Source organism: Triticum aestivum, chromosome 5B (assembly GCF_018294505.1).
Source record: "Triticum aestivum cultivar Chinese Spring chromosome 5B, IWGSC CS RefSeq v2.1, whole genome shotgun sequence".
Lineage (NCBI taxonomy): Eukaryota > Viridiplantae > Streptophyta > Magnoliopsida > Poales > Poaceae > Triticum > Triticum aestivum.
This window is the reverse complement of record NC_057807.1, coordinates 420,733,085-420,760,615: the sequence shown is the minus strand read 5'-3', so window position 1 is coordinate 420,760,615 and position 27,531 is coordinate 420,733,085. Positions and strand designations below refer to the sequence as shown.

At 45.2% G+C, this 27,531-nt stretch overlaps 1 protein-coding gene across 1 annotated transcript; it reads right to left on the bottom strand.

The window, feature by feature from the left end:
- Positions 1-2,523: 2,523 nt before the first annotated feature.
- On the bottom strand, positions 2,524-3,980 carry LOC123112202 (GDSL esterase/lipase At5g33370-like). The gene is made up of 2 exons (XM_044533133.1): positions 3,521-3,980; positions 2,524-3,418 (listed from the first exon to the last, which is right to left on the bottom strand). The coding sequence occupies exons 1-2, from the start codon at positions 3,887-3,889 to the stop codon at positions 2,684-2,686; spliced, it is 1,104 nt and encodes a 367-aa protein (XP_044389068.1). The 5' UTR covers positions 3,890-3,980; the 3' UTR covers positions 2,524-2,683.
- Positions 3,981-27,531: the final 23,551 nt, after the last annotated feature.

The following is a 27,531-nucleotide window of genomic DNA, read 5'->3' as shown; positions in this document are numbered from 1 at the left end:
ATGTCTCTGCTCTGGGCACTGTGAGAGGACTGTTGTCTTTGTATCTCCCCCACCAGCCTCGCCACCGTGCACGTGCCTCTCCATCCCCCATGTCTGTTCTCTGATGTGCGCTCTTGGGCTTCTGTTGTTGCTCCCACAATACACACCAAAGTTCTCGAGTCCATGAGGTTTATTGAAGCTTCTGGTGGAGGTTGTGTTGATCATGAGGTTGTGTCAAAGTCTACTGAATCCATGTTTGCCTGAAGTTTGTTTTCAAATCATGATGGAGTTGGTACTCAGCAAGCTGCCCTGGGTGAGTACTCTTTGTGCTTGTGGTTGGCACATGCGACCAACTTATTGGACCGGGCAGAGGCATCCGATTATCTAGAGGGGTCGTTGCCGACGGCACAGGTGGCAAATCATAGAGACCAAGGTGTAGAGGACATTGGCGACACTGTGTAACCACCGACTTTGGGATTAGTTGCTCGGTGGTGGCCATTGAGTTTTTCCTAATTGGTTCTACCTCCGACAAAGTACGAGCTATTGTAAAGGGTTGAACTTTTGCGATTGAGGAATGTGACACTCTGCATGACTTCACCAAGTTGATCAAAGGCCTCATTGTTGTGCCTCAAATCACGATTGAATCACATTGTCAAGGCGGAGAAGATCAAGAATGCCAACCAGGTGGTAAGTGCTGCCATGAGGGACAACTTCGCGAAATGTTAGTCGCCTGTATGTTTCTCCTTCGGTGTTATATTTTTTAGGAGTAGTTTGCATGAGGTTTCGCGGATTGGCTTGTCGTGAGGTGCCATTTGCGGTGTCATTGTCGGGTGCTTGAGTTCTGGTGTGGGCCTGGCCTTGGATGTATCGGTGTTCACCCAGTTTTCCGGCAATTAAATGGGCAACTATTTCTTAATTAGTGAGAAAGTTTTGTCTTTGTTAAAAAAACTTGGGGAGCATAGGCAAATGGTTTGGTGTTTCTTTTGTTCCATTGGTTCCTGGTTTGGTGGAGAAGCAAAGGCGGCTCGGGAAGCAAGAAGCATCCAGCAAAGCCACAATCTGGAGTTCTTCCTACGGTTTCTAGCTAGTCACGTGTAGAGCATGGTTAATGATATAGCCCGCTGCTGGCTATGCAGTTTGCCATGTCTTCTACAGGCAATGTAATAGCCAACACATATAATAGTTAGCTATAAGAAAGTACTACTTTATCAATATATGACCCATCTTTCATCCTCACAAAGCTTTTTGGAGCTCATGCTACATCGGTTGTAAGTCCACAACCCGCTTTTCTTCTCTCTCTTCCAAGTCAGCAATAATATCTTATTTAAATCCTTATAGCCCACTTACGTCACCTCATTATACTTGCTCGTAGTGCACGCCTTCATTCTAGGAAATGATTCCAGCTGATCGTGTTATTATCAATGTGTCATTGATTACACTTGAGTTGTCTTTCCATTTGGATCATTTCTTCTGATTGCGGGAGCGGTTCCTATACTGGCATTGCTACAGAACAGTGGTATGCATACCTCAGGTGTTTCCCAGGTGCAAGTCTAGAGTTGTACTGCTGTCTGGTATACGTTTGTTTGTTCAATAATCCTACACTTACAAACACCTACGTAAGTTTTAAGCAACTTTCTTCAATACCCCCCCCCCCCCCCCACCTTGAATTTAAGTGGGGTGGGCCCCTTCTCCCCCTAACTCCAATCATAACTTGCCATCTGGCCAACACGTGATTGATCATAGTTAGAGTATGGTTAGCTGACTATATGATGTTGTCATTTCACCCTATAGCCAAGCTTATAGCCGGCAAGTATAGGAGAATGGCGTTTTGGCGGCCGAGCTCCATGAAGGCCTTTATTTTTAAAAAATTCAAATTCAAACTTTTATGTTTCAAAAAATTCTGAAAAGAAATATGTGAGTATCAAGGATGTAGCCCACATGTGTGTAAAATTTCACGATGAAATACGTAGAAATGCGAACTGTACAAAAAAAACAAATTCATGGCCTGAGAGGATGAATAGTATCATGTGTTAAACAACCCTAGATTTGTCTTTTTTGCACAGCCCTTATTTCGACGTGTTTTGCCCTGAAAATTTACACACACATGTGTTATGCCTTCATGTATATCTGTAATTTTTTCAGAATTTTTTGAAATGTAAAAATATGAATTTCGATGAAATTTGAATTTTGAATCTAGAGGCGTCCAATGAGCTCGGTCACCTAAGGCAATTTCCGCAAGTATAGTAGCTAGATAAAAAGATGTGCTACTTTGTTAATACATGGTCTATCTCCCACTCTCATGTAGTGCATAGGAGCATGTGTTGCAGCTGACTCTTATTCTGTAGCTGGCTCCTCTTCCCTCTCTTCCATATCATTAGAAAAACAATATTTTAACTCTAATAACCTACTTACATAAATTTATTGTACTTGCTCTTAAGATGACCGTGGGCAGAATTGCTCTTGTTTGTTTGAGTATACCCGGTGACTGATCATAGTTAAGATGACTGGAGGCAGAATTTTCATTATATAAAATCGTCCAGAGGATGGTACACAAAATAACATAGTTGCTTTATTATTTTTATTGAATACTCGGTCGAATTAAAAAGACAGATACTCTGCTTATTCAGCAATTTTTATTGCGCACGGATGCTACTGGCTAGTTCGCTAGCACACTTAACATAGGGAAAAATAGTAGGGCAATAGATTATGGCATTGCGGCGGCGTCCATGGCGAGGATGGTGGAGAGGTTGAGTGGGTGCATGTAGTCCGGGGAGCCGGCCATGAACTGGCTGACGATGATGCGGTTGGCCCTCTCGGTGGGGTGGAAGTTGTCCCAGAAGGCGTAGAGGGAGCGGTCCGGGCAGACGCTGGACATGGCGGTGCACAGCCCCACGCCGTTGTACGGGCCCTGGCCGCAGCACGCCACCTTGGACGTGACGAAGCCGTACGCCGCCGGGGCGGAGATGAAGTCCATGTGCATCCGGTAGGCGTTGACGGCGACGAACACGTCGGCGCCGAACTGAGCGTTGAGGTCCTTGGTCATCTGCACCAGCTGCGGGTTGTAGAGCGCGGCGGCGCGCTGCAGCTCCAGGTCGCACTCGCCGTTGGCGCTACGCGTGGCGAGCTCCGCCGGCGCGCAGCCGATGGGGCCCGAGCCGGTGACGAGGACGCGGCGGGCGCCGAGGCCGTGGAGCTGCTGGAGGATGGTCTTGTACTCGGCGATGAGGTAGCGGACGTAGTCCGGGAGCGCGAACTGGCGGGACCTGGCGGAGAAGGGCAGCAGGTAGTAGTTGTTGACGAAGTCGTTGCCGCCGAGCGTGATGAGCACCAGCGCGCTCCACACCAGCCGCTGCGTCGCCGGCCCGCCGATCAGCCGCTGCACCCTGCTCTGGTACTGCTCGAAGTAGCGCAGCTGCTTCTGTATACGGATGATGTTCACCTGCAGGGGCCAAATATATATACAACGCGTCCGTTCGTTGGTTGCTTGTGTTTGCAATTTGAGGCACGTACTACAAGAGGTACGAAGTATAGCTGAGCTTACAAACTGGATGCCGGTGTCGTTGAGGATGCCGACGCCGGCGGACGCAAAGTTGGCGCCGCCGAGCAGCTTGTGGCCGTCGAGGTGGGGGCTGAGGTAGGGCAGCACGGGCTCGGCCCCGAGGTGCTCGCTGATGATGTCGGGGACGTTGAGGCCGTTGGAGAAGCGGCCGGTGGCGCGGTGGGTCGGGTAGTCGAGGCCGTAGGGCGGCGAGTCGGCGCGCGCCGTGGTGGCCAGGTAGTTGTTGTTGCCGCTGTCCACCAGGGAGTCGCCGAACACAAAGAAGGGGCGAGGAGCGCTCGGCGTTGCTGCTGCCGCTGCCGCTGCTACCATGGCTGCTACCATCACGAGGAGGACGCCAAGCGCAGCCATGTCCTTGTCCTGGCTAAGCTTAGCTTGGCTTGATCGCTACTAGTAGCTGTTGTGTTCGATCGACTGCGCCTTGCACTGCATGGTATGTCCATGGGTAGCTGTATTTATAGCCTATGCAATGCACAGCATGCGTCGCTGCCGGTCGATCCAATGGCCATCTCGAGTAGTTTTCATGGCAACTTTTTGAGGACCCTCGAGAGGTATATTGTATCTTTGGGTTTACCATATAGTACATCTGAGATGGGGTAGGTGCGGTATGCAGGGCTGCTTCTGATTCTGATGTGAGCTAACGAAAACTTATGCTGACAGTGACCTTAAATTTCCATTGAGGCGGCAATGACCACCGGTGAAAAAAGGGCCTTTGGTCGCGGTTCGCAACTGCCATTAGTCGCGGTTGCGCAACCGCGACCGAACGGGCGCGACTAAAGGCCCCCCCCTTTAGTCGCGGTTGCTTAAGAACCGCGACTAAAGGCCCGTCCACGTGGGCGCCAGGTGGCCGTCGGGGCGGAGGACCTTTAGTCGCGGTTCTTCTGGCCAACCGCGACTAAAGGCCGCCGCAGGTTTAGGGTTTTAGCCCCCCCCCCCCTTAAACCTGTTTTCTGTTTAATTTGTATTGTTTTATTTCTTTTGTGCTTTATTTTAATTTTGAAGGAGTTTCATATATTCTACGGTACTACATACATGCATATGAATGTACAATTTCAAATAAATTTGAAATTAGAACCAAAAAGAATTCAAGAGGAATATACAATATATATTCAATATCATCGGATGACCATATACAATTTTGAACAAGTTTCCATACATGATTTAATGCATATAAAGTTCTACGTCCTCGTAATAGTGTTCTCCTTTAGGATGGAGGACTTCCCTGCTGAACCATCCAGCTAGTTCCTCTTGAAGTGGTCGGAAGCGAGCTTCTGGACTAAGCATCCACCGGAGGTTATTCCTCTGAGCATTGGTATCACTCGGAACCCGCTCAGAGGTGTATCTCCGGATCATCTCACAGACATAGTATCCACATAGATTGGTCTCCGGTGGCTGAATATCCCCAGCATTCTTAGCCTTTAACATTTTGAATTCTAGCTCTTTTTTGAATTCACCGACCTTTGTATCTACGAACCGTCTCCAAACCCTACGAGGCAAAGAAAATTAAATGAACAAGAGAGTTATTAATTAGTTACTTGATATTAGGAAATGAACGAAATAGGCCGATCGATATAGAGCGCAAATGAATGAAAATAATTACTTCTGCAGCATTCTTCTCATGCCGCCCCAAAGCTTTGGATCCATATTCACAGAGTCGTGGACGAGACATTCTGAGGTGTTAACTTTAATTACTAGCAGAATCCAGTGGAACCTGCGGACACGATACATGCACAGTACGTCATGCATAACTCATCGATTAGCCGGCCACATACCATGCATGGAGTAAACAAAAGAGAATGTGCTCAAGACAAAAACACTCACTCAAAATGGTAAGGAAATAGAATATCACTTTTGAGTTCCTGCTTTGTAAGAAACTGCCACAGGTCTGCCTCCACGTCGGCGGGGTAACGCTCCAACACATGTCCATTAACGATGTGTGGGTCAATGAACCCAACATCATGGATGTTCCTTACTCTGCATTCCTTAATCTTCATTCTGCATGTATAATAGCGGACACAACAATATAGTTAGGACATATATATAGTGCAGGCAATATGAACGAGATGGGGTAGAAATTAATAAATCACTTACAGAACGTAGCAACTGATGATAGATTTATCGAGCTCGCGCAGATTGAAAAGATGGAACAATTCACTCAGTTCAATTTGTACATAGTAATGTTTGAAGTGATGCTCATGTCTAACTTCCGCATAAATATATTCTTTGGCGTTTTTATTTTTTATGTAACCCTTGTACCATTTCAGCAGACCTTTCATTTGTGGAGGTAGATCCTTTTCCTGCGCAGGCTCGACGAGAGGCCCATTCTTGACATATGTAATTACTACCTCCTTCACTGGCGCCTCATCAAGGCCTAACAGTTCACGAAGAGTAATACCTAAGTTGGCCGCTTGTTCTCTGGCACTCGTTACAGTCAATCCCTGTGCTGCCGCAGCTTGTATGATCTCGGGGGCATCCGGACAGAAGGCTTCCACTATAAGCGGGGCAATCGATTGTTTACTTTGTTCCCCGAGCTGGGCAACTTGTTTCCCGCTTTTTTTACTTTCGGCCTTCTCCCGCTCTTTGTTCTCCTTGAACATGAGTGCCTGCCTGCGAAGTTCACGTGCATAGTCGTTAGGCAGATTCTTCGCGGCTTGGGACGGTGTGCTCAAAAATGACTTAGCCCACTTCTTTTGCTCATCAGAAAATACTGGCTTGGGCTCGGGCTCTCTTTTCTTCTTGCAGTCCGCCTTCCATTTCTCCAAATCAGCAGCCGCGGCCGCGTCGACTTCCTCGGCACTACGTTCCCAAGGCCTTGTGGGGAGAGGCTTCAGTGATGGCTCCGGTACCTTTGTGGTCTTAGGTACATAAGGGTCCGGGTTAATAATCCAGGACTGCTTCTGCTTCTTTGCCGGAGGTGGATTGGGGGGCGGCGTCTGATCACCCGCCGGACGAGGACTGGGGGGCGGCGGCTGATCACCCGCCGGACGTTGTGGACTGGGGGGCGGCGTCGGCTGACGTGACGGAGGTGTAGGTGAACCGCCACCACCACCACCACCGCCACCGCCACCACCACCACCGTAGGGGGGTGGACTTGTTGTCCTTGGCGCCTCGCCTGGAAACTTGATAAACTTCTTTTGCCATAGAATGAAATGGCGCTTGACATCTCCAAGTCTTTTCTCCCCTTCAGGTGTAGCAATGTCAATCTCCAGGTCCTCAAACCCTTGGACTATGTCCTCCACCGTGACACGAGCATAGCCATCTTGAATGGGGTTGTTGTGGTGGAGTGCTCCAGGTAAACATGGTAAAGCACTGCCGATGGCTACCTTCATGGACATGTTCCCGATAGGATAATACAGATGACATTCTTTCATCTCCTTTATATCGTCCACGGGGTAGCGAGGAGGCTCCGGTGAAGTAATTTCGACCACCAGAGGCTCCGGTGCAGTAATTTGGACCACCAGAGGCTCCGGTGCAGTAATTTCGATCGTCGGTGCATCTGCACCAGCCGGTGGGGCCTCCGTGGAAGCCACGCTGCTTCTCCGCTGCTGGCTTCCGAGATCCGCTGGATGATCTTCATGCTGCACCCGAGCTGCATCTCTTTCGGCTACTAGTACACTCATGGTTTTCTTCATCACATCCATTTCCGATGCCAACCGCGCCACAACATCTGCTTCCCGATCCATCTTTCTCTTACGGCTTCTGTAACCGTACGGGTCATCGTTCTGGGGGAACCCTATTTTCCACGGAATGTGCCCCATGCCTCGTACACGTCCTCCGTGTTCAGGATTCCCGAGGGCTTTTGTCAGCGCGTCGTTCTCTCTGTTGAACTTGATCTTCCCCTGTTGAGCATCCCTCATTGCGTTAATAAGGGCTTGGGTGGGTTTAATTAATTTGCCCCGGTAAACACACTCCCCTGTCTCCGGGTTCAGCGTTCCCCCATGCCCGTACCACCAGCTTTTGGCCCTTGGGTCCCATCCCTCCGTACCTGGACGGATTCCTCGCGCCCTCAGCTCGTTCTCCATCTTCTCCAACCTAGGCACCCAAATGCGATACCCTCCTGGCCCCATAACATGATTGTACTCCTTCTTAGCCGCATTTTCCTTATTTTTTTCGATATTTGAATGAACTGCTCCGATTTCTTTTGCTTCACAAATTCTGGCCAATCATGTTTCAGTTTCTCATATTGTCCTTTGAAATCCGGAGTCTTGTTCTGCTTGACAAAGTCATGGGCTAGATTTTGCTTGAATTTCCGGAATGCGTCGGCCATCTTATGAAGAGCGAACTGTTTGACTAGCCTCCTCCTCTCCTTGTTTTCCTCAATCTTGTTACCCTCCTCATCGAATTTGTTGTATTCCGGAGGTAGAACGAAATGTTCCATAAGCTTCTTGAAGCAATCTTTTTTTGTTCTCTTATCGACAAAAGTGAAACCATCAATTCGTGCCTTCTTTGGCTCATTCCACTCCTGGACGGTGATCGAGACGTTGTCTCTAACAATGGCTCCGCATTGGCTGACAAACTTGGTGGCGTTCTTGCGGGGCTCCAGCGGCCTGCCGGTTGCACTGTCGACAACCTCGATGGTGCATGTTTCTCCTTGTTTCATCGTCTTGGTTGCGCCACGCTTTGACGACGTACTCGATTGTTTCGACGATCCGGCCGAGGGCTAAAATAAGAAAGAGTCGCGCGCGTTAGTACACACATATTTATTCAAATCAGTTAGTTTGTATCACCAGAGGCTCAATGTATATATATACCTCGGCGCCGGAGGTGGTTGCTACTTCCATTTGAAGATCGTCGTTTATCGACGTTTGTTCGGCATCATCTTGCTGACGGCGCCCTTCATCTTCACCGTCAAGGTTCAGATAAGAAGAGATATCATCTTCTTCTTCTCCGGTCGGCACATATAGAATATCGCCGTTTATGATGCCGAACATATGTGCTTCACCGTCCGGATCATAGTTGTCCATAATCGGGTCAGCTCTATCGTCCGCCATTATGTCAGTCCTGAAAACATGTAGTAAAAACAAATTAATTAAGTGAAGAAGGGGGGCGGTGGCGGTGGCGGTGGCGAAAGGGCGGTGGCGAAAGGAGGGGGCGAGGAAGGGGTGGGAGAGGGTGTCGCGGTAGAGCGCGAGACGGGGCGGCAGACGACGGCGTCACGGAGAGGGGAGGCGAGGACAACACATTTATAACCCTCGCCGTCCCCTCTCGATCCCTAAAAAAACACCGCGCGCATCGCCGCCCCCCTCGCCGCCCCTCTCCGTATAAACAAATTGTCCGAACAGAGCTTGGAGTAGAGTGGCTAGGGTTTGGCCAGGGATGCGGATGGAGACGAATATATGTGGGGTCGGGATGGCCCATGTGCAGGGCGGGGGGTGCTGGCCACACTCTTTTTTCTTTTCTTTTTCATTTCATTTCATTTTTTCTTTTCCTGTTTTTATCCTTTTCATCTTTAAAACAATTCAGTATATCAAAATATAGCAATGAAAAAAGATATTTGAGAAATCATAAAATGTATGTGAATTCAAAAAAATGAATCATAAAATGTTCATGGATACAAAAACATTGTGATTTTGCAAAAAAAAAGGTTTTCAAAAAATGTTGATGATTTTGTGGAAAAAACAGGAATAAAAACATATTGTGTATTCAAAAAATGTTTAGGGATTTCAGAATAGTTCACGTATTTAATTTTTTCACTGATTCATGACATATTCGTGAATTTAAAAATTATTCGTGTATTTCAAAAAATTGATTTTATTAGACACAAAAAAATTCATCAAAACAAAAAAATATTAATGAATTCCAAAACATATTCTTTCTTCTTTCTTTCTTCTTTCTTTTTTCTTCTTCCTTTTTTTTCTTCTTTCTTTTTTTCTTCTGTTGTTTTCTTCCTTTTTCTTTTTTCTTCCTTTTTCCTTTTTTCTTCCTTTTTCTTGTTTTTCTTCTGTTTTTCTTTTGTTTTCTTCTTCCTTCTTTCTTCTTCTTCCTTTTTCCTTTTTCTTTCTTCTTCTTCTTCCTTTTTCTTCTTCCTTCTTCTTCTTCTGCCGGCGCGCGGAGGACGGCAGGCAGGGCCAGCGGGCGGCGGGCGGCAGGGCGGCGGGCGGCGGGCGGCGGGCGGCGGGCGGCGGGCAAGGGCGCAAGGCACGGGCGGCGGGCAAGGGCAGGGCACGGGCGGAGGCGGCGCTCACTGGGGACGGGGGCGGCGGCGCGCAGGGCTTCGGCGTCGGCGTCGGCGTCGGGGCAGGGCTTCGGCGTCGGCGTCGGGGCAGCGCTTCGGCGTCGAGAGAGAGGAGAATGGGAAGTGGCAAAACTGCTAAGTGCAGTATTTATAGACGCACCTTTAGTCGCGGTTGGAGAGGCGGACCGCGACTAAAGGTACCCTTTAGTCGCGGTCCGCCTCCCCAACCGGGACTAAAGGGTTTTGGCGCCGCTTCCGTTCCCGCGCAGAAAGACCCTTTAGTCGCAGTTGGGGACAACAACCGTGACTAAAGGGTACCCTTTAGTCGCGGTCCGCCTCCCCAACCGGGACTAAAGGTCTGTGCTAGAACTGGCGCGGTGCGGTGGGATGTTTAGTCCCACCTCGCTAGCCGAGAGGCTTCGACAGTGGTTTATAAGCGCGGCTGCGCTCACCACTTCGAGCTCCTCTCAAATGCAGGCTTACGGGCCTATTCTGTCACTATGTGCCTGTGGGCCTACTCGGCCTTCTGCGGGCCTGAATCCTGGCCCTTTAATGGGTTTCTAGTCGTATTCAGGCCGTGGTGGCCCAGTAGGTGGCATATTTTCTTTTTTTCTTCCTTTTTTCCTTTTTCCTTTTTTCTTCTGTTTTTTTCTTCTGTTTTTTCTTATGTTTTTCTTCTGTTTGTTTTTTTCTTCTGTTTTTCCTTTTTTCTTCTGTTTTTTCTTCTGTTTTTTCTTCCTTTTCCTTCTTTCTTCTTCTTCCTTTTTCCTTTTAAAATCAGAAAAATAAAACTAATTCATTTTAAAACCCCTTGAAGGTTTGACAAAAGGTTTGATACATCATTCAGTTCATCGACCAAATACAAAGTTTGGTACAATAAATTATTACACATCAATTCTTCCCTTGTGTCCCTGCTTGCTTACGATTGTGCCGTATCCATGGAGCATCCTCATCATTTAACTTAATGCTTGGGTCAATGTTCACTTTGAAGGGCGGAATTTCACCAAACATATTATAATCTTCTGACATGTCTGTCTTGTCCTCCACTCCCACGATGTTTCTTTTCCCTGAAAGAACAATGTGGCGCTTTGGATCATCGCATGATGTACTGATCGTTTTCTTATCTTTCCGTTTCCTCGGTTTGCTACTCATGTCCTTCAAATAAAAAACCTGAGCGACATCTTTGGCAAGGACGAATGGTTCGTCAAGGTAACCAAGATTGTTGAAATCCACCATTGTCATTCCGTATTGCTCGTCCACCTTTACCCCACCTCCTGTTAGCTTGAACCATTTGCACCGGAACAAAGGGACCTTAAAGGAGGGTCCATAGTCAAGTTCCCATATCTCCTCTATGTAACCATAATATGTGACCTTTTGCCCATTCTCGGTTGCTGCATCAAAGCGGACACCACTGTTTTGGTTGGTGCTCTTTTTATCTTGGACGATCGTGTAAAATGTATTCCCATTTATCTCGTACCCTTGGAAAGTCGTTATAGTCGAAGATGGTGTCTTGGCCAACATGTACAGCTGATCTACAACATCATTGTCATTCATTAAATGTTTTCTCAACCAACTGCCGAAAGTCTCCATGTGGGCCTTCCTAATCCAGGATTCAGGCTTCCCCGGGTTGTCCGAGCGTAAAATATTCTTGTGTTTCTCAAAGTACGGAGCCACCAAGCTGGAATTGGTCAGTACAGTGTGGTGTGCTTCAGTCAGAGAATGGCCGTCCATACATATCGTTGATTTCCTTCCGATCGTGCCTTTTCCACTTAGTCTCCCCTCGTGCCGCGATCGAGGAAGACCAATCGGCTTAAGGTCAGGAACAAAGTCAACACAAAACTCAATTACCTCCTCATTTCCATAGCCCTTGGCGATGCTTCCTTCTGGCCTAGCACGGTTACGAACATATTTCTTTAATACTCCCATGAACCTCTCGAAGGGGAACATATTGTGTAGAAATACAGGACCGAGAACGAAAATCTCTTCGACTAGGTGAACCAGGAGGTGCGTCATAATATTGAAGAAGGATGGCGGGAACACCAACTCGAAACTGACAAGGCATTGGATCACATCGTTCTGTAACCGTGGTAGAACTTCTGGATTGATTACCTTCTGAGAGATTGCATTGAGGAATGCACATAGCTTCACAATGGCTACTCGAACATTTTCCGGCAGGAGCCCCCTCAAAGCAATCGGAAGCAATTGCGTCATAATCACGTGGCAGTCGTGAGACTTCAGGTTTTGGAACTTTTTCTCCGCCATGTTTATTATTCCCTTTATATTGGACGAGAATCCAGACGGGACCTTCATACTGCTCAGGCATTCAAAAAAGATGACCTTCTCTTCTTTGGTCAGAGCGTAGCTGGCACGACCTTGAAACCATTCCGGATGCCGGTCATCAGGGTCTTTCAAACGTTGCTGGTCCTGCCGTGCTTCCTTTGTATCATTTGTCTTCCCATACACGCCCAAGAAGCTTAGGAGGTTCACGCAAATATTCTTCGTAACGTGCATCACGTCGATTGCAGAGCGGACATCTAGGACTTTCCAATATTCTAGCTCCCAGAATATAGATTTCTTCTTCCACATGGCTGCGTGCCCGTCAGCTCCCTTCGGAACTGATTGTCCGCCAGGACCCTTTCCAAAGATGACTTTCAAATCCTTGACCATATCAAATACCTCAGCACCAGTGCGTTCCGCAGGCTTCGGCCGGTGATCTGCCTTGCCGTTGTAATGCTTGCCTTTCTTTCTTACTGGATGAATTTTCGGAAGAAATCGACGATGCCCAAGGTACACGTTCTTCTTACAATTTGGCAAATGTACACTTTCAGTCTCATGTAAGCAGTGCGTGCATGCATTGTATCCCTTATTTGACAGTCCCGAAAGGTTACTAAGAGCAGGCCAATCGTTGATGGTTACGAAAAGCAACGCTCGTAGGTCAAATTCCTCTTGTTTGTGCTCATCCCACACACGGACACCACCCCACAGCTGTAAAAGTTCATCAACTAATGGCCTTAGGTACACATCGATGTCGTTGCCGGGTTGCTTCGGACCTTGGATGAGCACTGGCATCATAATGAACTTCCGCTTCATGCACAACCAAGGAGGAAGGTTGTAGATGCATAGAGTCACGGGCCAGGTGCTATGGCTGGAGCTCTGCTCGCCAAAAGGATTCATGCCATCCGTACTTAGAGCAAATCTTATGTTCCTTGCGTCAGCTGCAAAATCTTTGAACCATCTGTCGATCTTTCTCCATTGCGTTCCATCTGCGGTGTGTCTCAACTCCCCGTCCGACTTACGGTCCTCTTTGTGCCATCGCAACAACTTGGCATGCTCTTTGTTCCTGAACAGACGTTTCAACCGTGGTATTATAGGAGCATACCACATCACCTTGGCGGGAACCCTCTTCCTGGGTTTCTGGCCCTCAACATCGTCACCAGGGTCATCGCCTCTGATCTTATAACGCAATGCAGTGCATACCGGGCATTCATTCAAATTCTCGTATTCACCGCGGTAGAGGATGCAGTCGTTGATGCATGCATGTATCTTCAGAACCTCTAAACCTAGAGGGCAGACAACCTTCTTTGCTTCGTACGTACTGGCGGGCAACTCGTTATCCTTTGGAAACATATTCTTCAACATTTTCAGCAAGTTTTCAAATGCCGAGTCAGCTACACCTGCCTCTGCCTTCCATTTCAGCAAATCCAGTGTGCAGCCCAGCTTTTTCAGACCATCATCGCATCCGGGGTACAGCGCCTTTCTGTGATCCTCTAACATGCGATCCAAATTCTCCCTCTCCTTTTCAGTTTCGCAGCGTCTCCGTGCATCAGCAATGGTCCGACCAAGATCATCAACGGGATCATCACGTGCCTCTTCTTCACCTTCCCCTTCACCTTCAGCATCCTCCATGAAAGTATCACCGAAATGAGCAAGATAGCTTTCATCGATGAAATCATCCCCTTCTTCATCTTCTTCCATTATAACCCCTCTTTCTCCATGCTTGGTCCAACAATTATAGCTTGGCATGAAACCGTGCCGAAGCAGATGCATGTGAACATCTCTTGAGGAAGAGTAACCCTTCTGATTCTTACAGATAACACATGGACAGATAACAAAACCCCCCTGCTTGTTCGCATTAGCCACTACGAGGAAATCTTTCAAACCCGTAGTGAACTCGCCGGAGAGTCGGTTACCGTACATCCATTGCCGATTCATCTGCATTATTATAATATAAAATATATAATTAACCATCATGCATTTGTTAAACTAACTAGCTACAAACAATATAAATTAAACAATGAACTGCACACATGCATATTTTATCAATGACACACATGCATGAAAGGTTCAAGTTGCTAACCGCGATCGAGGAGGAAAAAATAAATGAGGAACCTCAAGTGTGGCTCCAACACTTCATATCATGTTTGTTTCACCCTCTTAGGGCATTTCATCAAACACCTTGTGTGCATAAGAGGAACCAAAAGCAAACCTACACCCCCTTGTGAAGCTTGTGAAGAGAAGTGGCACCAAATGGCTAAGTGAGCGTGCTGAACTGGTATATATAGGGGAGGAGCTTTAGTCGCGGTTGGCCTGACCAACCGCGACTAAAGGCCTTTGCGCACCTTTAGTCGCGGTTGGCCTGGCCAACCGCGACTAAAGCCCCCCACGTGCACCAGCTGGCCACCGAGCGCCCTGGGCCCAGGCCTTTGGTCGCGGTTCGTCTGCCGAACCGCGACTAAAGACTTCATTAGTCGCGGTTCCTACAGTTTCGCGACTAATGGGGCTGGACGGAAGCCTCTTTTTCTACCAGTGGACCTTTATTCGGAACTCGCTCGCCACTCCCAGCGCAGTATCCAGTGCCAGGGGAACTAAAATGAAAGACACTTCTATGCATGAAGCGAGCGATGGACTTGTGATTGATACACATGCATGATGATCGCTACATATTTCAGTAGGTATCTTCATGATGAAGGCCTACTGTTTTGTTGAAGCTTGCACACGAAACCAATTGCTGTTGTGGTGCCATTCCATTTGCTCCGTTTCCACCGACACCAGTAACCTGACAGTAAAAGAGTGAGGAAAGGCAGATGTACGTACATGCCATACGTGTTGCTAGCTATACACTTTTGTGCATGTTGAATTGTGGTCGCAAGGCTAGGTGTAATTGCAGGCCTATCTCAATACAGGAGAAGCCGTCCTTGCGTAACAAACCGGCACCGGGTTTTTCAGGCCATTTAATCGGATTCCACGGTTCCCCTTCTTCCTCGCTTCATGTCTGCCCGCCTGCCCAGCCCGGCATACCATAGATAGATGGGAACCCCGACTCAAACAAATCGGTGAATAACTGCATGCATGCACAGATGCCGCCCGAACGCCGACCCGAACAAATCGGTGAATCATCCATGGCAGAGCTGCTTTCCATCCGGTTATTGTTAAGTGCTGTCGTGTTTCTGTATTTCAGTGCAGAAAGCAAATCAGAATATGCATTGACACATTGACAGTATAGGAACTCAGATTTGCGAGAGAGAGAGAGAGAGAGAGAGAGAGAGAGAGAGAGAGAGAGAGAGAGAGAGAGAGAGAGAGAGAGAGAGAGAGAGAGAGAGAGAGAGAGAGAGAGAGAGAATTTGTGACACGGAGAGGCGGGGGCACGCATGCATCCAACCACATGATTGCGCCAACATTGTGTAAGTTGTTTCGTGACTGAGTTTAACTACTACATGTATGATCATCCAGCTTTGATACAACTTTTGGTAGAGAATGCATGCTCCACCCGCCCATCTTTCATACTTTTCCTTTTGACTTGCAAATTTGAATCTATTACATTTTTCGAATGAAAGAAAAATTTATATTTCGTTTGCATATTAGTGTTCCTTGTGGCAGGGCTTTGAAACAAACTCACTTTTGAATACTTTTTTGACAAGTTTTAAAAACTATAGAAAATTTAACTATGAAAACTTAATATAACGAATGGTAAATTCAACAAGTTTCAAAACTAAAACTAAAATCCTAAACCCTAATACCTAACCTTAAACCCCTAAAAGCAAATGAAACTTGGTAAAACTTCATATTATGACTCTAAAGTTTTATATTTGAAACTTGATAAAAATTACAAATGAAACTTGGTGAAACTTCATATTGTGAGACTCTAAAGTTTTATATTTGAAACTTGATAAAAATTAAAAAGAAGGTGTCGAAACGTATTCAAAATTGGTATTGTTTGAAAGTACTCGTTGCAACGACTAGGAATATGCAAATGAAACTTAATTTGGACCTTTGGTTCAAAAGAAACAATAGATTGCATTTTGAGATAGAATGAAAAAGTATGAGAGGTGGAGTGGGTGGGGTATGCAACTCTGCCACAAGCTGGCGTGCATGGACCCCAGTTCAACGGTGAAGAGCTAATGACGTAAATTAGTGCATCAATCTTGAAGCAAAAGGGTGGTCGTATGCATGCATGCTCCCGTCCGTGCATGCCACTGCGAAATTTCCATATTTGAGACGACACAACAGATTTGCCACATACGTGAATTCAAAGGGTTTTCTTCTTGTAACGTCCGGATAATCAAGCTACAGTAATTCTCTGCTAATGATGTCATGTCATCACTTCTACTGTTGCTAGAAATCACCTTGATTCAAACCGGCTCAAATTCAAATTTAAAATAAAGTTAAATAAATAAAATTTTCAAATGTCAAAACTAAAAAGGTGCAAATGTGGCAAATAATTCATAGGTAACATTGGTGAAAAAACCACATTTTTATAAAAGGTTTAAATGCACTAAAGTGATTAAAATAGTGCTTAAACAATTAATTAAATGCCTTTATAAATTATAAAATTACAAACTATTTTTTTTGTGTCAAACTTTTTATGACAGTTGCATATTTAGTAACACTAATTTAGGTGCTATTTAGATATTTTACAAAACTAAAATAATTATAAAATAAAATATAAAATAAAATGAGACTAAATAAAGAAAAGGTAAACCAAAATTTAAAAGAAAGATAAAAGAAGACCCCTCCACTGGGCCTCGGCCTAGCCGGCCCATTCCCCTGCACCCCCCCCCCTCTGGCAATCGCCCGAGTCGAAACCCTAAGAAAAATCCATCCCCCCGGCGATCCCCTCTCTCCCTCGCGCTGTAATAGCTTGGCTTATTAGGGATGATAGACTACTCATATCAATAAGGAATTCCTTCTTTTCCGGGAGCCCATTCAGACAGAACTCCAAAGTTAAGCGTGCTTAGCTTGGAGTAGTTTCACGATGGGTGATTGACTGGGAAGTTGCTCCGAGGTGCGCATGAGTGAGGACAAAGTGCACAGAAAAGACTAGTATTGATCTGTGGGACCAGTCTAGATCCCGCCAGGAGTAACGACCACCGGCGGGCGTGTCCGGGGCGTTACAAGTTGTTATCAGAGCCGATCCTCACGGTTACACGGATGTTTGCGGACAGGTACGCGGTCATGTTGTACATGATGTTTGTGACCCGTCGTGGCACATGGCATGGCACATGTACTGGACTGGATGCACAGACGTATGTGCCAAGAGGGAACGTTCCTGTGGCCCGACAAGGACGTCGGTTCCTCTGAGTGGGGGTGTATGTGATAGCCTGGCTTATTAGGGATGATAGACTACTCATATCAATAAGGAATTCCTTCTTTTCCGGGAGCCCATTCAGACAAAACTCCAAAGTTAAGCATGCTAAGCTTGGAGTAGTTTCAGGATGGGTGACTGTAGGATCGAAAGTATGTCTAGAGGGGGCGGGGGGTGATTAGACTACTTGACCAAGTAAAAATCTAGCCTTTTGCCAATTTTAGTTCTTGGCAGATTTTAGCAACTTAGCACAAGTCAAGCAATCAACCTACACATGCAATTCTAAGAGTATAGCAGCAGAATGTAAAACAATTGCATATGAAGGTAAAAGGAAGGAGTTTGAGAAGGCAAACACAATTGGAGACACAGATGTTTTTGTCATGGTTCCGATAGGTGGTGCTATCGTACATCCACGTTGATGGAGACTTCAACCCACGAAGGGTAACGGCTGCACGAGTCCACGAGGGCTCCACCCACGAAGGGTCCACGAAGAAGCAACCTTGTCTATCCCACCATGGTCGTCGCCCATGAAGGACTTGCCTCACTAGGGTAGATCTTCACGAAGTAGGCGATCTCCTTGCACATACAAACTCCTTGGTTCAACTCCACAATCTTGTCGGAGACTCCCAAGTGACACCTAGCCAATCTAAGAGACACCACTCTCCAAGAAGTAACAAATGGTGTGTTGATGATGAACTCCTTGCTCTTGTGCTTCAAATGATAGTCTCCCCAACACTCAACTATCTCTCACAGGATTTGGATTTGGTGGAAAGAAGATTTGAGTGGAAAGCAACTTGGGGAAGACTAGAGATCAAGATTCATATGGTAGGAATGGAATATCTTGACCTCAACAGAAGTGTAGGTGGTTCTCTCTCAGAAAATGTAAGTTGGAAGTGTAGGCATGTTCTGATGGCTCTCTCCACGAATGAAGAATGGGTGGAGGGGTATATATAGCCTCCACACAAAATCTAACCGTTACACACAACTTACCAATCTCGGTGGGACCGAATTGTGAAATTCGGTCGGACCGATTTAGCAAATAATGTGACCGTTAGGATTTTCGGTGGGACCGACATGTCAACTCGGTGGGACCGATGTGGTTAGGGTTAGGGCATAACGTAATCTCGGTGAGACCGATTACACAAACTCGGTGGGACCGATTTTGGTAATAAGCTAACCAGAGAGTTGGTCAGGAAAACTCGGTGGGACCGATTCGCTCATCTCGGTGAGACCGAAACATTAGGAAAGGGAAACAAAGAGTTTATATTGCAATCTCGGTGGGACTGATAGCTCATCTCGGTTGGACCGAAACGTTATGAAGGAAAATAGAGAGATTACAATTCCATCTCGATGAGACCGAGATCCCTATCGGTGAGACCGAAAAGACTAGGGTTTGTGGCAGTGGCTATGACATCTGAACTCGGTGGCGCCGGATAAAAAGAATCGGTGGGGCCGAGTTTGACTTTTGGTTTGGGTCATATGTGGATGTGAGAAAGTAGTTGAGGGCTTTGGAGCATATCACTAAGCATTTTGAGCAAGAAACTCATTAAGCAATACCTCATGCCTCCTTGATAGTATTGGCTTTTCCTATAGACTCAATGTGATCTTGGATCACTAAAATAGAAAATGTAGAGTCTTGTGCTTTGAGCTTGAGCCAATCCTTTTGTCCTTAGCATTTTGAGGGATCCACTTTCCTCATCCATGCCATGCCAATCATTGAGCTTTCCTGAAATATTTATCTTGAAATAGCATTAGCTCAATGAGCTATATGTTGTTGGGAATTACCAAAACCACCCAGGGATAGTTGCACCTTCGATCTCCCCCTTTTGCTAATTGATGACAACATATAGATCAAAGCTTTGACAAATGATAATAAGATTGAAAAAACATTTTCGCTTTGAGAAGTATCTGAAAAGCAAGAGCTCCCCCTAAATTTGTGCATTATTTAAAATTTGCTTTGGACTGCAAATGCACAATGAGTTGGGATCATGGGTTACTCTTCCATGTCACATACATCTTGGTGGAGCGCTCAAAATGATAATAATTAAACACATGCACTCATCACCAAGCAAAGTGAATGATCATATGAGAATATAAGAGATAATATCATTCAACAAGCATTAATGTAGCATAGCATATGATCAAACACATGATCATTGAAGTATCTCACAAAAGGCATAATGTATCAAGCGATCACACAAATAACTGAAGGAAATATGCCCTAGAGGCAATAATAAAGTTATTATTTATTTCCTTATATCATGATAAATGTTTATTATTCATGCTAGAATTGTATTAACCGGAAACATAATACATGTGTGAATACATAGACAAACATAATGTCACTAGTATGCCTCTACTTGACTAGCTCGTTAATCAAAGATGGTTGTGTTTCCTAACCATAGACATGAGTTGTCATTTGATTTACGGGATCACATCATTAGGAGAATGATGTGATTGACTTGACCCATTCCGTTAGCTTAGCACTTGATCATTTAGTATGTTGCTATTGCTTTCTCCATGACTTATACATGTTCCTACAACTATGAGATTATGCAACTCCCGTTTACCGGAGGAACACTTTGTGTGCTACCAAACATCACAACGTAACTGGGTGATTATAAAAGGAGCTCTATAGGTGTCTCCAAAGGTACATGTTGAGTTGGCGTATTTTGAGATTAGGTTTTGTCACTCCGATTGTCGGAGAGGTATCTCTGGGCTCTCTCGGTAATGCAGATCACTATAAGCCTTGCAAGCAATGTAGTTAATGAGTTAGTTACGGAATGATGCATTACGTAACGAGTAAAGAGACTTGTCGGTAACGATATTGAACTAGGTATTGAGATACCGACGATCAAATCTCGGGCAAGTAACATACCGATGACAAAGAGAAGAACGTATGTTGTTATGGCGGTTGACCGATAAAGATCTTCATAGAATATGTAGGAGCCAACATGAGCATCCAGGTTCCGCTATTGGTTATTGACCGAAAACGTGTCTCGGTCATGTCTACATAAGTTCTCGAACCCATAGGGCCGCATGCTTAAAGTTAGATGACAGTTAGATTATGAGTTCATGTATTTTGATATACCGAAGATAGTTCGGAGTCCCGTATGTGATCACAGACATGACGAGGAGTCTCGAAATGGTCGAGACATGAATATTGATATATTGGTGAACTATATTCGGACACCGGAATGGTTTCGGAGGTTATCGGATATATACCAGAGTACCGGGGGGTTACCGGAACCCCCGGGGGGGGGGGTTAATGGGCCTCATGGGCCCAAAGTGGAGAAGAGGAGGGGCGGCCAGGGCAGGCCGCGTGCCCCCTCCCCCTCTAGTCCGAATAGGACAAGGAGGGGGGCGGCGCCCCCTTTCCTTCCTCCCCTCTCTCCCTTCCTTCCCCCTCTCCTACTTGGACAAGGAAAGGAGGGACTCCTACTCCCGGTGGGAGTAGGACTCCTCCTGGCGCGCCCCCTCCTGGCCGGCCGCCCCCCCTTGCTCCTTTATATACGGGGCAGGGGGGCACCTCTAGAAACAACAACAATTGATCCTTGAGATCTATTAGCCGTGTGCGGTGCCCCCCTCCACCATATTCCACCTCGATAATATCGTAGCAGTGCTTAAGCGAAGCCCTGCGTCGGTAGAACATCATCATCATCACCACACCGTCGTGCTGACGGAGCTGTCCCTCGACACTCGGCTGGATCGGAGTTCGAGGGACGTCATCAAGCTGAAAGTGTGCAAGAACTCGGAGGTGCCGTGCTTTCGGTGCTTGATCGGTCGGGCCGTGAAGACGTACGACTACATCAACCGCGTTGTGATAACGCTTCCATTTTTGGTCTACGAGGGTACGTGGACAACACTCTCCCCTCTCGTTGCTATACATCACCATGATCTTGCGTGTGCGTAGGAAATTTTTTGAAATTACTACGTTCCCCAAAAGTGGCATCCGAGCCAGGTTTTATGCGTAGATGTTATATGCACGAGTAGAACACAAGTGAGTTGTGGGCGATACAAGTCATACTGCTTACCAGCATGTCATACTTTGGTTCGACGCTATTGTTGGATGAAGCGGCCCGGACCGACATTACGCGTACGCTTACGCGAGACTGGTTCCACCGACGTGCTTTGCACATAGGTGGCTGGTGGGTGTAAGTTTCTCCAACTTTAGTTGAACCGAGTGTGGCTACGCCCAGTCCTTGAGAAGGTTAAAACAACACTAACTTGACAAACTATCGTTGTGGTTTTGATGCGTAGGTAAGAACGGTTCTTGCTCAGCCCGTAGCAGCCACTTAAAACTTGCAACAACAAAGTAGAGGACGTCTAACTTATTTTTGCAGGGCATGTTGTGATGTGATATGGTTAGGACGTGATGCTATATTTTATTGTTTGAGATGATCATGTTTTGTAACCGAGTTATCGGCAACTGGCAGGAGCCATATGATTGTCGCTTTATTGTATGCAATGCAATCGCCCTGTAATTGCTTTAGTTTATCACTAAGCGGTAGCGATAGTCGTAGAAGCAATAGGTGGCGAAACGACAATGATGCTACGATGAAGATCAAGGTGTCGCGCCAGTGACGATGGTGATCATGACTGTGCTTCGGAGATGGTGATCACAAGCACAAGATGATGATGGGCATATCATATCACTTATATTGATTGCATGTGATGTTTATCCTTTATGCATCTCATTTTGCTTTGATTGATGGTAGCATTATAAGATGATCTCTCACTAAATTTCAAGGTATAAGTGTTCTCCCTGAGTATGCACCGTTGCGAAAGTTCTTCGTGCTGAGACACCACGTGATGATCGGGTGTGATAAGCTCTACGTTCAAGTACAACGGGTGCAAAACAGTTGCACACGTGGAATACTCAGGTTAAACTTGGCGAGCCTAGCATATATAGATATGGCCTCGGAACACTGAGACCGAAAGGTCGAGCGTGAATCATATGGTAGATATGATCAACATAGTGATGTTCACCATTGAAAACTACTCCATGTCACGTGATGATCGAACATGGTTTAATTGATTTGGATCACGTCATCACTTAGATGATTAGAGGGATGTCTATCTAAGTGGGAGTTCTTAAGTAATATGATTAGTTGAACTTAAATTTATCATGAACTTAGTACCTGATAGTATTTTGCTTGTCTATATTTGTTGTAGATAGATGGCTCGTGCTGTTGTTCCGTTGAATTTTAATGCGTTCCTTGAGAAAGCTAAGTTGAAAGATGATGGTAGCAATTACACGGACTGGGTCCATAACTTGAGGATTATCCTCATTGCTGCATAGAAGAATTACGTCCTGGAAGCACCGTTGGGTGCCAGGCCTGCTGCAGATGCAACTGACGACGTTAAGAACGTCTGGTAGAGCAAAGCTGATGACTACTCGATAGTTCAGTGTGCCATACTTTACGGCTTAGAACCGGGACTTCAACGATGTTTTGAACGTCATGGAGCATATGAGATGTTCCAGGAGTTGAAGTTAATATTTCAAGCAAATGCCCTAATTGAGAGATATGAAGTCTCCAATAAGTTCTGTAGCTGCAAGATGGAAGAGAATAGTTCTGTCAGTGAACATATACTCAAAATGTCTGGGTATAATAATCACTTGATTCAACTGGGAGTTAATCTTCCTGATGATAGTGTCATTGACAGAATTCTTCAATCGCTGCCACCAAGCTACAAGAGCTTCGTGATGAACTATAATATGCAAGGGATGGACAAGACTATTCTCGAGCTCTTCGCAATGCTAAAAGCTGCGGAGGTAGAAATCAAAAAAGGAGCATCAAGTGTTGATGGTCAATAAGACCACCAGTTTCAAGAAAAAGGGTAAAGGGATAAAGGAGGGGAACTTCAAGAAGAACGGCAAACAAGTTGCTGCTCAAGAGAAGAAACCCAAATCTGGACCTAAGCCTGAGACTGAGTGCTTCTACTACAAACAGACTGGTCATTGGAAGCGGAACTGCCCCAAGTATTTGGCGGATAAGAAGGATGGCAAGGTGAACAAAGGTATATGTGATATACATGTTATTGATGTGTACCTTACTAATGCTCATAGTAGCACCTGGGTATTTGATACTGGTTCTGTTGCTAATATTTGCAACTCGAAACAGGGACTACGGATTAAGCGAAGATTGGCTAAGGACGAGGTGACGATGCTCGTGGTAAATGGTTCCAAAGTCAATGTGATCGTGGTCAGCACGCTACCTCTACATATACCTTCGGGATTAGTTTTAGACCTAAATAATTGTTATTTGGTGCTAGCGTTAAGCATGAACATTATATCTGGATCTTGTTTCATGTGAGACGGTTATTCATTTAAATCAGAGAATAATGGTTGTTCTATTTATATGACTAATATCTTTTATGGTCATGCACCCTTGAAGAGTGGTCTATGTTTACTAAATCTCGATAGTAGTGATACACATATTCATAATGTTGAAACCAAAAGATGCAGAGTTGATAATGATAGTGCAAATTATTTGTGGCACCACCGTTTGGTTCATATTGGTGTAAAGCGCATGAAGAAACTCCATACTGATGGACTTCTGGAATCACTTGATTATGAATCACTTGGTACTTGCGAACCGTGCCTCATGGGCAAGATGACTAAAACGCCGTTCTCCGGAACTACGGAGCGGGCAACAGATTTGTTGGAAATCATACATACTGATGTATGTGGTCCAATGAACATTGAGGCTTGCGGCGGGTATCATTATTTTCTCATCTTGACAGATGATTTAAGCAGATATGGGTATATCTACTTAATGAAACATAAGTCTGAAACATTTGAAAAGTTCAAAGAATTTCAGAGTGAAGTGGAAAATCATCATAACAAGAAAGTAAAGTTTCTACGATCTGATCGTGGAGGAGAATATTTGAGTTACAAATTTGGTTTACATTTGAAACAATGCGGAATAGTTTCGCAACTCACGCCACCCGGAACACCACAACGTAATGGTGTGTCCGAACATCGTAATCGTACTTTACTAGATATGGTGCGATCTATGATGTCTCGTACTGATTTACCGCTATAGTTTTGGGGTTATGCTTTAGAGACGGCAGCATTCACGTTAAATAGGGCACCATCAAAATCCATTGAGACGATGCCTTATGAACTGTGATTTGGCAAGAAACCAAAGTTGCCGTTTCTTAAAGTTTGGGGTTGCAATGCTTATGTGAAGAAACTTCAACCAGATAAGCTTGAACCCAAATCGGAGAAATGTGTCTTCATATGATACCCAAAGGAGACTATTGGGTACACCTTCTATCACAGATCTGAAGGCAAGACTTTATTGCTAAATTCGGATCCTTTCTAGAGAAGGAATTTCTTTTGAAAGAAGTGAGTGGGAGGAAAAAGAACTTGATGAGGTAACTGTACCTGCTCCCTTATTGGAAAGTAGTTCATCATAGAAACCGGTACCTGTGACAACTACACCAATTAGTGATGAAGCTAATGATATTGATCATGAAACTTTAGATCAAGTTACTACTGAACCTCGTAGGTCAACCAGAGTAAGATCCGCACCAGAGTGGTACGGTAATCCTATTCTGGAGGTCATGTTACTTGACCATGGCGAACCTACGAACTATGAGGAAGCGATGATGAGCCCAGATTCCGCAAAATGGCTTGAGGCCATGAAATCTGAGATGGGATCCATGTATGAGAACAAAGTATGGACTTTGGTTGACTTGCCCGATGATCGGCAAGCCATCGAGAATAAATGGATCTTCAAGAAGAAGAATGACGCTGATGGTAATATTACTATCTACAAAGCTCGACTTGTTGCGAAAGGTTTTCGACAAGTTCAAGGGGTTGACTATGATGAGACTTTCTCACCCGTAGCGATCTTTAAGTCTGTCCGAATCATGTTAGCAATTGCCGCATTTTATGATTATGAAATATGGCAAATGGATGTCAAAACTGCATTCCTGAATGGATTTCTAGAAGAAGAGTTGTATATGATACAACCTGAAGGTTTTGTCGATCCAAAAGGTGTTAACAAAGTGTGCAAGCTCCAGCGATCCATTTATGGACTGGTGCAAGCCTCTCGGAGTTGGAATAAATGCTTTGATAGTGTGATCAAAGTATATGGTTTTATACAGACTTTTGGAGAAGCCTGTATTTACAAGAAAGTGAGTGGGAGCTCTATAGCATTTCTGATATTATTTGTAGACGACATATTGTTAATTGGAAATGATATAGAATTTTTGGATAGCATAAAAGGATACTTGAATAAAAGTTTTTCAATGAAAGACCTCAGTGAAGCTGCTTACATATTAGGCATCAAGATCTATAGAGATAGATCAAGACGCTTAATTGGACTTTCACAAAGAACATACCTTGATAAAGTTTTGAAAAGGTTCAAAATGGATCAAGCAAAGAAAGGGTTCTTGCCTATATTACAAGGTGTGAAGTTGAGTCAGACTCAATGCCTGACCACAACAGAAGATAGAGAGAAAATGAAAGATGTTCCCTATGCTTCAGCCATAGGCTCTATCATGTATGCAATGATGTGTACCAGACCTGATGTATGCTTAGCAATAAGTTTAGCAGGGAGGTACCAAAGTAATCCAGGAGTGGATCACTAGACAGCGGTCAAGAATATCCTGAAATACCTGAAGAGGACTAAGGATATGTTTCTCGTTTATGGAGGTGACAAAGAGCTAGTCGTAAATGGTTACGTCGATGCAAGCTTTGACACTGATCCGGACGATTCTAAATTGCCAACCGGATACGTGTTTATATTGAACGGTGGAGCTGTCAGTTGGTGCAGTTCTAAACAAAGCGTCGTGGCAGGATCTACATGCGAAGCGGAGTACATAACTGCTTTGGAAGCAGCAAATAAAGGAGTCTGGATGAAGGAGTTCATATCCGATCTAGGTGTCATACCTAGTACATCGGGACCAATGAAGATCTTCTGTGACAATACTGGTGCAATTGCCTTGGCAAAGGAATCTAGATTTCACAAAATGACCAAGCACATCAAGAGACGCTTCAATTCCATCCGGGACGAAGTCCAGGTGGGAGACATAGAGATTTGCTAGATACATACGGATCTGAATGTTGCAGACCCGTTGACTAAGCCCCTTCCACGAGCAAAACATGATCAGCACCAAGCCTCCATGGTTGTTAGAATCATTACTGTGTAATCTAGATTATTGACTCTAGTGCAAGTGGGAGACCGAAGGAAATATGCCCTAGAGGCAATAATAAAGTTATTATTTATTTCCTTATATCATGATAAATGTTTATTATTTATGCTAGAATTGTATTAACCGAAAACATAATACATGTGTGAATACATATATAAACATAATATCACTAGTATGCCTCTACTTGACTAGCTCGTTAATCAAAGATGGTTGTGTTTCCTAACCATAGACATGAGTTGTCATTTGATTAATGGGATCACATCATTAGGAGAATGATGTGATTGACTTGACCCTTTCCGTTAGCTTAGCACTTGATCATTTAGTATGTTGTTATTGCTTTCTCCATGACTTATACATGTTCCTACAACTACGAGATTATGCAACTCCCGTTTACCGGAGGAACAGTTTGTGTGCTACCAAACATCACAACGTAACTGGGTGATTATAAAGGAGCTCTACAGGTGTCTCCAAAGGTACATGTTGAGTTGGCGTATTTCGAGATTAGGTTTTGTCACTCCGATTGTCGGAGAGGTATCTCTGGGCCCTCTCGCTAATGCACATCACTATAAGCCTTGCAAGCAATGTAGCTAATGAGTTAGTTATGAAATGATGCATTACATAACGAGTAAAGAGACTTGCTGGTGACGATATTGAACTAGGTATTGATATACCGACGATCAAATCTCGGGCAAGTAACATACCGATGACAAAAGGAACAACGTATGTAGTCATGCGGTTTGACCGATAAAGATCTTCATAGAATATGTAGGAGCCCATATGAGCATCCAGGTTCCGCTATTGGTTATTGACCGGAAATGTGTCTCGGTCATGTCTACATAAGTTCTTGAACCCGTAGGGTCCGCACGCTTAAAGTTAGATGACAGTTATATTATGAGTTCATGTATTTTGATGTACCGAAGATGGTCCAGAGTCCCGGATGTGATCACGGACATGACGAGGAGTCTCAAAATGGTCGAGCCATGAAGATTGATATATTGGACGACTATATTCGGACACCGGAATGGTTCCGGGGGTTATCGGATATATACCGGAGTACCGGGGGGTTAC